The sequence below is a fragment of the Homalodisca vitripennis genome, chromosome X (genome assembly GCF_021130785.1).
Source record: "Homalodisca vitripennis isolate AUS2020 chromosome X, UT_GWSS_2.1, whole genome shotgun sequence".
NCBI lineage: Eukaryota > Metazoa > Arthropoda > Insecta > Hemiptera > Cicadellidae > Homalodisca > Homalodisca vitripennis.
In genome coordinates this window covers 25,404,691-25,419,322 of record NC_060215.1, presented here as the reverse complement: position 1 = coordinate 25,419,322, position 14,632 = coordinate 25,404,691, and the positions used below count along the sequence as shown (strand labels likewise).

Genomic DNA, 14,632 nt, shown 5'->3' with positions numbered 1-14,632 from the left:
GGTGTTTTTGAAGTGACTACTCCGTTTGGCGAACTATGGATGTATATTTTGCACGGGTAAAAAATTCGTTTAGACATCACAAGCTTTCAAAGTAGAATGACAGCAAACCGTTATATAAACATCTGATCTGAACTAACAGAAAAGAAGTTAATGCTGAGCTGTTCCAACACGTGGACTGGTCACCAAGCAGCTATTGGGTATATTTTATCCCTTTTCTTTAACTCCTTTTCTTCTTTATGTTCTTTATTTATGCATGTATTAATACCTCCCCCCACCTGACGAAGAGCATAGATTCCAATCCTCGAAATGTTGTGTTATGCCTTTTGTAATGTATAACGATGGAAAATAACTGAAATCCTGTTGTCAACTCAAAATTAATGATAATTACATTGTAAAATTGCTATCATATGTATGTACATATATTTTTAAGATAAGAAATTGAACATTAGATTTGAAACCTACCCTAATTTTTATTAGTAAGTAAAAATACAAAATTGCAATAAAAATGAATACAAATTAATAAATATATTTATTTATATACCGAATAAAAAGTGGCTTGTCCAATGAATTACAAGTGTAGAAGATGAGCCAAGTCAATTTCCCCTTCCCCTCGCACTCCCCCCCCCCCACAACATAGTTCCCACCAGCTTGCCTGTGTTACGTCCCCTTTGAAAGTGACATTGATTTATTTATACATATCAATTTATAGTGGTTTTAGGAAAAGGAAGTATTGTTTTTCACCATAGAAGTTATATAACCCTTTATCCAACTTTTTTAATTTAGTTCCATAAAAATGTAACTCAACGATTAAGAATGAACCCTACTATGCTACCTGGGTGATTTTGCAAATAGAGGACCCTTTAACCTTTGGAAAATAAACATTTTTGAACATTTTAATTTTCATAGCAACGCATAGCATATTTTCACACAATCTGAATAGCTCTCATATGTAAGTATAACACATTTAATGAGTATATGTTATTTTGCAAACTTAATGTAAACACTTCACATTATTTTTTATCCACGTTAATTGCAGATATATGTGTGTGCTTAAAGTAATTTGAGTCAAATTCTGTTAGCTGTTCCAAATCTTAACAGTTTTTCTGTGATACTTTCCCATAGCATAGTACTAATCCAAACCAAACAAGCAGTCTTTACGATCGTTTGAACAAATTTCCGAACATTCTGACATAAATGTCTCCGGCCATCAGTGCGGGATACGGCAACATTTTACGTGCTACCTTTCACTGATGGCGATGAACATCAGTGTCCCTCAAGATAATGCTTATCACGTCGCAGAGTAATATTATAGAGGATCTGATCAAAAATGCATGAGAGAACTATCAAATATTATAAACTCATTTGCTTAGATGTTGGAATTCCAAGCCCAGCTGACCAGTTTCAAACCCCGTTATCTTTACAGCGATAAGACGTTTGACTCGGATAGTTTCACTGATAACGTAGTGAAACTGAATCTTATTAGTCATTAACAATTTAGAATAATTAATGAAATTGATTTAGCGTTAAATATAAAAACGTTCAATAGTTGGGGACAGCTTAAATAATTTACCTATGCAGTGTCTATACGAGTATCCATCATAAAATGGTAGAAAGGAAGAATGAAATTAATTTAGCAATGTTTTAAAATTAACGTTGGAAGCTAGATATATTATTATTACTATGTTTGTTTGTGCAGTATCCGTACTTAGCTGATTTGCATGAGTAAAAATACTGTGAAAACTATACTAAGTAGTGTTAATTAAATCACTTGAATCATACACGGTCTACCATGTATCCAACGTTGGAACTGCGAACACACAATCTTTGAACCAGAGTGTTACCATTCTCCTGCATCCATTATAACGTCTGTTCATGTTTTTCCATGCTTACTACAGGTACTCTGATAAAGTGTACTGCCTCGTTTACTACAACTATAAATATTATGCTAATTAAAATAAATTAATAAAATGATCATAATCAAATAAATAGAGTGAGATCGTGATTTGAATCAAAATAATATTTTCAATTACCTGAAAACTGCAGAAATCCATAATTATGACAATCTACACAACAATACTGTACTTTTTCTTGCAGGTATAATGTCACGTCATATATGTATTATGTGACTCATATGTCACCTTGCACAAGTCTTATAGGCCTGGGTTGGACTTTTGTTGGAAACGTCCTTCAACCAAAAGTGTACTATTTGACTTTTCAGTAAATTATCGAAATAAAATTATAAAAGTACCGATTTTTCTTAGGATATACAACAGTTGAGGTAGCGATTTGGTAAGAAGGCTCATGTAGTCTGCAATTTACCCATTACACGATTACTGCTCTCTGAAAACTTCGTTGCAATATTAAAGACAAAAACATTACAATTTTCTACTGAGTACTAATAATTATAATTTATATAAACTATGATTTTACATGATGCAAACCGTTTCACAAACGCTGTAACACAAACGTGTGGAAAAATTTGAAATTGACGCAGAAAAACTGTAGTATTTTGAACGCTATAGAATTAAATAAATTTATTGTACATTATTTCTAATTATAGACAGTTTATTCCTTTGTTATACAATCATTTGTGATCCTACCAGGTAACCTTGTGTGTAATACAGTTGTATATTTATAGAGTAATGTTAATATATTCAAGATAAGTAATTAATATTAAAAGTTAAATCTAGCATATGTTTTGTGAAGTAACGTAACATTTTCTCTCCTTAAGGGGACAAATACAGCTTTACAGAATCTACCAATTGTATAGCTGCCGAAACAAAATCGTAAATATTTAAAATATAAAAATTTTTATGATTAAAATGGCTAGTTTTCAATATAAAAGTATGAAAAGTAATGAAGAGTTTTTTTTTTTTTTTTTTTTTTTTTTTTTTGTCATTGGTATTGTAATGTTATAACCTTAAACGAGAACTGTTTGTTTGAGATCCACAAGTAAATTTTCTATTAAAAAATTTCTTAGTACATATTCATATATGTTTTGAACATATTTCATGTGTTGAAAGCCCGTTAGTCATAGTCTAACTGTAATACTTAAGAGACCAATTTAAAATAAACAAGTATAAACTGGTCGAAGCGGAGCCTACTTCCAATAGAGTAAGAACTTCCATTACACTACTGACACAAAGTTATATCTTGAAAATTAAGTTATGTCCTTCCCTTTTATTCACCCCCTCTCCACCCCCCAAACCCAACTCTCAGAAGCGAGGTGGTCTAAGAGTGTTCCTGTCCATTGTCCTTGTTTTCTTGCGGTTATACTAAATCTGTAGTTGGAGAAGCGTTACTTTGTGTTCGACCTGTTTCAGTCCGTAAGCCAGTCATATTACCAATCTTTAAAATATCATTTTCGTTGTCGTTGTTACGTTGATTTAGAGTTATACATTTGTTTGTGTCAGACTCCAGTGAGATAGTTTGCAGCTGCTAAACCTGTAGTTATGCTTTCCAAATCATATAATACTTTTAATATTAATGTTGTCTCCCCTAATGGATATGGTTTTGTATTAAATTGGCCTGTCTTGTTCTTAAAAGTGTTAATAGATTTCATAGTATTTTTAGAAATATTTATTAGCTGTAACGTAATTTATATTTCTTTTTAATAAATTAAATTTACTCTTCATTTGCTGTAAGAGTAGGTTCAAATACTCTGTAAACCTGATACTAAATTAAACAATTTTATACAGCAAATCCTTCAGTATTTAAATTAAGATATTTAACATTTTAAGTAACTGTTGTTGAAGGATGAGAAACCTAACCCTTTTCATTTAAAACTTTATATTATTGACGATCATTTACGTAATCAAGCATCTGGCAAAAGTAATGTACGATTGCTTGTGGATGTTCATAAAATCTAAAGTTGTGTTGGGAATAGGTGTTTGTAGTGTAAAATCAAGTGGAAATGTGTAGTTACGGTTTTCTCATCATTAAAGATCTCTCTGATTCCGCCTAACCTTCTCATTGAGAACCAAATAGTAGCTCAATCATTTATTTCTTGAGTAGGCTACATTGTTTAAACTTGAGTGTGAATTCGTGCGCAGTGGCCATGCCGAACGTTACTTGGCGTACGCAGTTCTGAAATATTTCGTTAACCTATGTTAGTAACGTAAAAAACTGCAGCCTTGGGTAGTTTAAAAGCTGCTTTAGGTTCTATAATAAGCCGTAATAATATGTTACGACTTCTTACAGCGTTTTGCTGAAGATTTCTACAATCATAAGCCCAGGTTACGATTCTTAGAAACGTTCCATTCAAAAGTCCGTCGTTCTACAGTTCTACAATATCTTAATACTGTTACTGTGAAAATTTCTTTGATTTAAAGGCTTGGTCATGATCGCTTAGTAACGTTCTGCTGAAGGCTTCTGTAGGTCAACGGCTGGGTAATGGTGGTTACAATCTCTTAGAACCTTTTTGTCTGATGACTTTGTCTGATGACGTTGTCTGTACGGCTTGGTCATGATCGCTTAGTAACGTTCAGCTGAAGGCTCCTATGGGTCTACGGCTAGGTAATGGTGGTTACAATCGCTTAGTAACGTTTTGTCTGATGACTTCGTTGTCTGTACGGCTAGCCGCAGCGGAGAGGTGGGCCGGGCCGGCTTGGCGCAAGCTGCTCCATACAAGGTTAACACTGCACAATCAATCATCGCGGCTATACGGGCGCCGATCCTATCAGTATATCATAATTGTGAGTAGAGACAGGTATCATAAACCACGACCAAGACTGACACTGGCTTGACAAGCCTGGCATGTGTAGCTGGCGTCACGACATTGCTGTAGAACAACCCAGCAATTCCATTACCTACCTGAATTAAACGAGAAAACTTTTAACGTTCACTGAGTCAGTAACGTCATCATTATCTAATTAATGATATTATTTTTATAAGATAAGAAATTATTTAATGTTGGGGTAAAATTTGAATTTATGTCATATGATGTTAAATGAGAGAAAAATGTTATGTATTAGGAGCCAATAAGTCGGACTCTATATATATATATATATATATATATATATATATATATATATATATATATATATATATAATGTATATATATGTATGTGTATATATATATATATAAAACCATCTGAGAGCAATTCTGAAGAATATTTATACACGCTACAGTAAAATGAAATTATATACAGTCATACAGTTTTGGAATATGCGTTAAAAGGTAAAATTACATGATATGTATCGTTAAATTGCAAAAGTAACATGATAAATAGTGCATACTTTAAGACATATACTTAAAAAGTATTATACAGTAATTATGCTAAGCACTTGTATAAGGCCTTCAAATTAAATCCTCATTGTTTAATACACATATAATTAATTGCAGTTGCATGAATTATATATTCCAATTGTTCTTCTGCAAAAAGCTGCCCAAGTATGTGATGTAATTTATTTTAGAACCCAGATTGCTGTCATTATTTCACTATAACGTTAGAAGAGAAAATTATTGGTCCATTATTTAATTATCTTAAACGTATACTACTATTTGTAATCCACATTATTATATAGCACACACACCTATTCATAATTAAGTTACTTGCAGGCTACGCTGAGATAATGAAAGAAACTGAGGAAATGCAATGAGGAAAATTGAATATTTTAACTTCAAAACTAGAAATTCTTTTACAATTAATCTTAATAATTTACCTGAACATAATTGGCTATGTACAATGTCTTGTTTGGCTCAAACGATAAATAATTTAAAACGGCATACATTAACTTTTTAAATTATTTGTGTAATAACTTGTCATAAATATGAATCTAGGTTTAATATCGATTGGCTTCAAGCCTATTATTGTGCATTATGATTGGTTGGGAAGTAGGGGTGTTTTCGAGAAACCACGAGGTATGTGAGGTGTTCGAACAGTGAAGAGAGATCTAAAGCAAGGCGTGTTCGAACAGGCGAATAAGCAGAGTAGGGGAAGAGGAGCGAGGTGTGTTGGTACAGAGAAAGTTGCACACCGAGTCCAAGTCTCCTTGGGATCCTTGCACAAGATATATTCCTGTTTGTTTTATAGACGTGTTTATGAATGACACCATCCTCCTCGTTGCATATAAACACCATTAACCACGAACAAATACTTGTCAGGTTGTAAATCATTGGGTTCGTTTTGTCCAGTTATTTGATAAAACCCACCAGTCGATGCTGACTTTCTAAATTGTGCAACACACCGGGCGCGTAACTCAAACCCTGTGCAGGCCACTGTGGGAAACCCTAGGGATCGCATTCCGGTCGTTTGGTTGATGATGGCAGGCGGAATTTGTTGGTTGCCACTCTCGACCTTTGTTCCAATGAACATTGCGAGGAACAGGCTTCAAGAGATATTTTCTATGCTTCGTTTCTTACAACCTGTGTTTCAGGTTCCGCGCAATCGTTGATGTTTTAGGGTTAACTGACACGGTCCGTCACGCCGCTTCACGTCGTCAGAATTAAATATGCTAATACGTCACAACGACGTATGTCATATTAAATTATTATATAAAAATTGTTATATTATGAAGTGTTTTTAAGTCAGTACAAACTGACATAAAACTTTGGGTAACGCTAGTGCATGTCAATGACAACAAACGTAGCATTCCAAAATTGCAGTATTGCTTAACATAAAAAAACTATAGTAGGCTACAGTAATAATCATATAAAATTAGTTTTTTTTTTGGTAATTTCTTGTGAAAGATTTTACTCAGTTTATATGTTTTATTCATTTGTACATTCCATCCAACATACATACATACATACATATATATATATATATATATATATATATAGAAATATAAAAATAACGTGTGCTTCTGTGTATTTTAGCCAAACACACACACACACACACACACACACACACACACACACACACACACACACACACACACACACACACACACACACACATGCTTCAAAAATATAAAGTTGTGTAATAATTATGCATGCAGCTATGTTATTTTGGCACTTACCGTTTAATAGTGATTTTCCAACAGTTATGTACCTTCCATACGCAAAGAGTCGATCTTAAAAAAAAACACCAAGATGCCGCAAAGGTACGTCTATTATTTTCGTATTGAAACAAATGTAATGGATTCTTATGAATCACTTGTAGCATTGTTTTAAAAAGCCAGCGGCAAACTGCATGGTACGCTTAGTATATAGAATTAATAAGAAGAGAATGCGTATTTTCTAAGTCAAAATTCTGTCCAACTGCTGACTCGTCAGTGGGGTAAATAGGCCTCTGTGGGACTGACCCAGATAGTCGAGCGTACTCGAAACAGCTGGTGCCAAATAGAGTCGTGGAGCATTTGGTAGCGGGGCCCTCGAGTGTTGGTTTTACAAGAAATTAGCATTAAGAAAACAGAAGGTCTGCTAGTATAACAGGTATCACATTTGGTCATGGTCCAATATTATCTGAGCTGAGGTGTCCAGTGTACAGTCAAGTGGTCTGTAGGTCAGGGTCCGCCTTCTGGCACATGCCCAGTGTCTCCCTTCCCTGCCTTCTCTGCCAAACTCTTCTCTTATCCATGTTCACTTAGCTTCCCGGTACATTCTTCCAGTAGTCTTCTTCATCATACATAATTATCTGAGCTGTCCAGTATACAATCAAGTGGTCTGTAGGACAGGATCCACTTTCTGGCACATGATTAGAATATCCCTTCCTTAGCATCCCTGCTACAACACTTTCCTCACCCTCTGTCCTCCTGACGTTTTAGTATATTCTTCTACTAGACTTCTAGGCAATGTATACTGATAACGCTACCTGAGTTGATCTTTCCCGGATGAAGTCATAAGGTCTGTAGCTGTACCAAAAAGTTTCCTCATCCAATACCTAGTTATATCCCACCTGTCTTCTTGGACAATACTATTAGAAATACATATTGCATGCTAGGGAATATTTAAGCAACGTTGTCTGTATTTCTTTCCTAACTCCTTTTTTAATCGCAGATTCACAAAATCGCCTATACATTCCACTTTTTGTATTATATAACAGCATTATGTCTATGTGAAATTTTAATGGCCAATGGACTAACTATTTGTTTGTTTACAGGATGAATTCCATCCGTTTATCGAGGCATTGCTGCCCCACGTGAAATCTTTCTCCTATACGTGGTTCAACCTGCAGGCCGCAAAGCGGAAGTATTTTAAGAAGCACGAGAAGCGCATGTCGTTGGAGGAGGAGCGACGTTGTAAAGAAGAGCTAATGGTGAGTGACACATATTTTTTAATAACATAAACATACAGGGTGTTCACAAAAGGGTGTCACAAACTTCTGTTGGTGATAGTACCCATAATTTCAGATAAAGAATGTCATGTAAACGTAAGTTAAATTTAGGGAAATGTCTTGTTTAGCCGCTAGCCGCCATTTTGTATTTTTTTGTAAAAAAATATTATTTCTAAAACAAGTCAAGCTAAAGAAACAAAATTTGTCATATAGGTCCGAATAGAAAATAGAAAAAATCTTTTAAAATAGTTGTGTTATTGCTTTAATATTAAAAAAAACATGGCATCTGTTGAAAAGTGTTAGAGTTAAATAACAAAAAACCCAGTATAGTTATAGAAAATGCATTAGAGACCAATTATTAATAATTTCATTATAATTCCAACGGTACGGATTCAACGAAATCTGTCAATGCATAAGTGAGCACGACCACTTGAAAGGTACGCTTGCACAAGTTGGGAGCAGCAAACATTTTGTATTTCGATAAGTATCAGCTGTTTTACATAGATTATAACAATTTTAAAAGATACTAAATATTTTTTTTTAAATTATAACAATTCTAACGGTACTTATTAGAACGTAAATTGTAAACGAATAAGTGAGCACGACCTCTCTCAAGATACACTTGCTCAAGCCAGGAGCAACAAACAACTGATACCTCTCAACTGTGACATGTTAGGCGCAAATTTTACAATGCCGCCATATTAAAACCGATTATGATATTTTTTACAATACAGGTCCATTAGAATAAACAGTTTGTAAAGTTTGAACAGTATACTTTATTACTTATCACCTAAAATAGAAACAGATAAACAGACTGTAGAAAAAACAAGAAAGGACTATGAGAAGCCTATCCCTCTTATGCCTCATTCTGCCCGTCCTCATGGGCCACTGGCCTGTGCGAGGACTTTAACAAACAGAATAAGGGGGAGAGTCGATACAGTACAAGGTCGATGGTACTGATAAAAAGTGCAACGGTCACAGACAGGATTCGAACCTGCGCTATCTCTAACTCAGACTCAAAGTCCAACGTCTTAGACCACTCGGCCATCGGCACTCCCAATTTACATATTTTTTACTTATTTGGACCTGACAAATGAAATGGATATGTGCGCTTTACCTCATGTAACGTCCCTTCGTTTGTTGATCAAAGATCATAAAATATACTGTTACCATATTCATTATAAATTAAAGTAAAAACACTAAAGAAATTTAAAAGTTAAGTTGTATTATTATTTAATTAAGTTTAAACATTTTAATATATTCTTGTTCGTGATATTCGGCATAACAAATATCTAACAAGACCTAATTTATTTTCCAAAGAGAAACTGCTATAAATATGAAAATACCGTAATTGTAAATATTAAACGAGAGTCCTAAAAAGTGTGGATTATTTAAAAACATATGTTTCTATAATTTTGTACAGTCCATATCGTATATTGTCTGACGTTGTTGTGTTGTACGCATTTTACGTTTCCGTATAATTAATTGAGTACGGCGTAAATTATAAAAATGTAAAGTATTGCGAGTGGTTTCTAATGGTCTCCGGGTTTCTCTTCAAACCTCACCAATAACATTGTTATTCTTGTGATTCTCACTTACAATTCTCCCGCGTGGGTTTTCAGCCGACTTGAATGCCTTCATGAGGCGCGATATCGCCGTGTTCCACGGTAAGTCCTGTCGGCCATTCGACCTAGGAATTCTCCTAGCCACTTTAGTATTATATTTCAGTGACTCGGTAGATCTTTATCAGACCGGAGTCATGAAAATAGGGCAATGTGAAGAGTGGTAGAAGTGGAGGTGATGACAAAGTGGTATTCGTGTGAGAGGCCTTGTATATCCAAGGCAACGGGTGCAGTAGGAAAAGTAGGAGCACAATTAATGGTTCGAGCGGCCAGATTAATTACGTAACAACTGAAACAGGTACTATTCCGTTCTATAAATCCCTGGCCGGACCGAGGCATACAGCACTGTTCCTCGCTACTATCTCGCTATCTTGCTACAGGAATCGATAGCGAGATCGAGATCTGTGCGCATCCATTCTCATCATGAGGTTTAGCCGGTCGGGTTATCAGTTATTTATAAATTCACACGATTTTGTAATCTACGTTAGTTCACGCGTTCGATCGGTAGATGAATCATACACGTGTATTTACGATGAGGACTAGTATTACATTTGTCACCTGTAAAAGAGGTCAGATACCAGTTCACGAAACGTTGAGTTTGCAATGTAAGTTCCGAACAGTGCTGTGATAAGACGATGTCCTAGTTTGGATCGGAATGGTTTTGTAGATACATTACATTTTAACTACAACAGGTTTCAACAGTGGGGGAAATTGTTGAATTGACAAGATTCACAAGTTTGTGTTTCCAATGCTGTTTAAGTATTATAGAATGAGTGGCAGTTGTTTCTGTTTCGTAATATTTAGCTTGTCATTTCCTGCAATCGTTAGGGGAAATTGTTGAATTGACAAGATTCACAAGTTTGTGTTTCCAATGCTGTTTAAGTATTATAGAATGAGTGGCAGTTGTTTCTATTTCGTAAATATTTAGCTTGTCATTTCCTGCAATCGTTAGGGGAAATTGTTGAATTGACAAGATTCACAAGTTTGTGTTTCCAATGCTGTTTAAGTATTATAGAATGAGTGGCAGTTGTTTCTGTTTCGTAATATTTAGCTTGTCATTTCCTGCAATCGTTAGGGGAAATTGTTGAATTGACAAGATTCACAAGTTTGTGTTTCCAATGCTGTTTAAGTATTATAGAATGAGTGGCAGTTGTTTCTGTTTCGTAATATTTAGCTTGTCATTTCCTGCAATCGTTAGGGGAAATTGTTGAATTGACAAGATTCACAAGTTTGTGTTTCCAATGCTGTTTAAGTATTATAGAATGAGTGGCAGTTGTTTCTGTTTCGTAATATTTAGCTTGTCATTTCCTGCAATCGTTAGGGGAAATTGTTGAATTGACAAGATTCACAAGTTTGTGTTTCCAATGCTGTTTAAGTATTATAGAATGAGTGGCAGTTGTTTCTGTTTCGTAATATTTAGCTTGTCATTTCCTGCAATCGTTAGGGGAAATTGTTGAATTGACAAGATTCACAAGTTTGTGTTTCCAATGCTGTTTAAGTATTATAGAATGAGTGGCAGTTGTTTCTGTTTCGTAATATTTAGCTTGTCATTTCCTGCAATCGTTAGGGGAAATTTCTCCCTTGACACCCTCATCAAAGATATGCATTCAAAGAAACAAGTAAATGATAGTGTAGAAGGATACTAAACTCGTTTCTCGTGTGACAGTGTAAATTTGTTCTGTTTTAATTCCAAAGGCAAATTTTTATTCACATTCCATACCCCATAGCAAAGATACAAAAGTATTAAACAGACTAACATGTTGGACTAAAATGTTGTCAAGAATAACACAATACGAAGGTATAAATGATTTCCCTAAAGTAAAAATTGCAGCTGTTTACTTATTGCGTCTTTGTTAAACCGTCTTAAAAACATGACGATGTTGTAAAACTATTCTACAATCAACACACAAAATAACTAAAAAATTTTATATCCAACCATAATATTCGAAGATTGAATATAGTTCCAATGTAAAATAAAACACAATTGAAATACTAATAACAAGAAATGATCTGGCAACTATTCAAAAATGTACCTGGATTATACTTTCAATTATACCTTGAATGCAAGTAGTGGTATATTAGAAAATGAATCAAATACTTTCCCTTTTATATATTTCTCTAATAATGGTATATTTAGTGACACGGGTTAAATGTAAGGAAGAACCTAATGGTCGTAACTTTGAATATGACAATGAAGAGTTAATTCATTCACTCATTCCTATGTTATATTTTTTGAGGTACTCAAAGGCAATCGTCTTTTCGATACGTTTAAGTTAACCAAACACGTGGTTTTTATTACCCAATGAGTGAAAGACTTTAATGAAGAATTATTACACTAGCGCACATTACCTCACCAAAAACTCATGGAATTCTGCTGTCCCAAAAAGTGTTAAGAATCCAAATTTACTGGTATTGAAAGAGGGCTACTATTACTTATACGGGTTTTATGACGTCCTTTTTTGATACCAGCAGATTTAATAATAAATCTGAATAGGATTTTCTCATATTCAGATAATGGTGGAATTTGTATGAAAAGTTCGGTTAACATGTCTCCTTAGCTTTCCAGAACTTCGGGTTAAACTCAATAAACATTCTTAAGAATCTATTTTAAGAAAGCCGTAAGACATTTATTGTACTATCATAGATCAAATGAGATCGCTCTTTCTCACAACTGTAAAGCAACAATTAATTGATTGGAGAAAGGACTTAACTGAGCCGGAACATCTATAAAATATGGTGGCGAAGTGGGTAGCAGTGCTGATGAAGACAACCGTGGAGCATTCATCATTATTTCAGTAATGGCTAATAAACAGAGACTCGGCCATCAGTTAGAGATATAAATGATGGCTATTTTTATTTACTGCCGTACAATTAGTAAACCAGCCTCCTGTTTACAAACCAGTTTTGGGGTAGGCTCGCCTCTTTCCACATAAGGCGCCAGTCTTCTACAGCGAGTCCACTTCTTCCTCAACCGTCCGCCGCTCAGCGGTCGCAATAAATAAAGAACGTCATTGTCAGTGTTAGGCTGAGTTAATGCTGACAGCCCCGTCGATCTAGATAAACAATTTGCGCTGACATGAAAGTCAAAGTGTTATTGTTTGGAGTCAATGGCTGCGGCAGATAAAATATTACGTGAATCAGCAATGTTGCTTGATGAATAATTGGCTCTGTTGGCAATAAAAATGAAGTGAAGATAAGGAACCGGGGGGTTCCCCTTCCAGGAATATCCCCCTTGAAACAGTGTCTCACCCATTGAACAGTTTTAGAAAACTATCTTTTGGAAATAAAAATTGTATCCCACTTTTACTTCAATTTTGAAATTAGTTCCAATTTACCCACTTAAAAAATTTTAATAAAGGTTGTACGTCGTAAATGCTATAATAAAAAACCTTATTTTGTCTATTAAAATATCATGTAGATGCTCTTATTAATGTTTACGAATAAAATAATAAATAAAAAAGAGTATATCCGAGAATAATAAAGCACTGTACACTTTTTGACATTGATCTGTATGTAATTAGTAGAAACACACTTTAACAAATATGTTTCTGATAATATCAGTTTAAATGAACTAACCTGTTTAATCTAGTGATAATCTGTTAGTTTTATTATATGTTGTATTCTTCAGTTTTAAAGAAATATTTATGTTAATCGTTTATAAATGGACGATTTAGGACATTTAGTCAAGCCATTGTTAAAGTAATGTAGATTGCCTTATGCGTGACGCATTAAGACTCTGGAGTGAGAAAATAAATTCTTTCTTTAGTTTTTCTGATTAATTAAGCATATCGGCCAGAAAACTTATATTTTCAAATTAATTTATTGTGATAGCTCACCGCGTTTACTAATCTCGCTAAACACAATGACTGGGCCCTGACGTTAATGATAGGGCCGATTCGGTTACCCCTGACTGTTCTCGGCAGACAACAGAAGACAGCATCCTGTCGAACCTTCTCGACGTGTTTCCCCTTTCCACCCTGGTTTCCCCAATCCCCCAGATCCCTCATCCCCAACGTCGTGAGTTCTGTGCGCGCAACTCCCAACCGATGCTATAACCTAGCCGCTTCACTAGCTGTCAGCAGGAATTGCTTGATGTATACAAGTAGTCGGATTTTTATCAACAATTTGACCATGTTCTGTGTTTCATAAGCGAAATACTCCTTATTACAAGTGACTAAAGCTAATTATTTATTAGACAATTATCATATTTTTTTAAATATATATTTATGTTTCATTTCTAAATGTCGCAAGGGTATATGATAGGATGAGCTACTATGTCACTGCCAACGTCAATGCACATTAGGGGTCAATCCGCCTCTTGCGTTTAATAGCGGTGATTCAACGGTATTTGAAGTGGCAGGCGAACAGTCGCTTGGGCCGTGGTGTAAGGCGATTCTGTTTTTCCTTATTAGTTGTTGTCGATAGAATGGGATAGTCACTATTTCGAAGTTCATATGTTTGTATAGGAGTATCCTTGTCGTAATTTCCCTTAATAGCTGTCAAGATAGACCCAAAAATGCAAGACCTCTTCGCTATGAGACAACCTAATAATTACTTATCCTAGGCCAGCTCTCGCCCTGTAGACCACTTAACACAGGAACTCCTTTGGCTTACAGCGCGTCATTTTTTTCTATGACGAACGCAGTTGAACCAGTATCAGATTTGCCACCGTCATTTTGTCACAGCATTATGATGTTTTAGCGACCACTATGAGCTTGGTAAGTGTGCATCACGTGATCGTCAGTCTCTACTACATAGCAATCTGTTCAGGACTGGACATCCTGATGCCAC

General features: G+C 35.0%; 1 protein-coding gene across 11 annotated transcripts in view; it reads left to right on the top strand.

Moving 5' to 3' along the window:
• LOC124368806 (nuclear factor 1 X-type-like) overlaps positions 1 to 14,632 on the top strand; it is a 551,559-nt gene that overhangs the window by 288,261 nt on the left and 248,666 nt on the right. For all 11 annotated transcript variants that reach the window (XM_046826193.1, XM_046826194.1, XM_046826198.1 and 8 more), the window contains one exon: positions 8,046 to 8,201. In XM_046826193.1, coding sequence (XP_046682149.1) covers positions 8,046 to 8,201 — 156 coding nt within the window. The remainder of the gene's footprint in view (positions 1 to 8,045; positions 8,202 to 14,632) is intronic.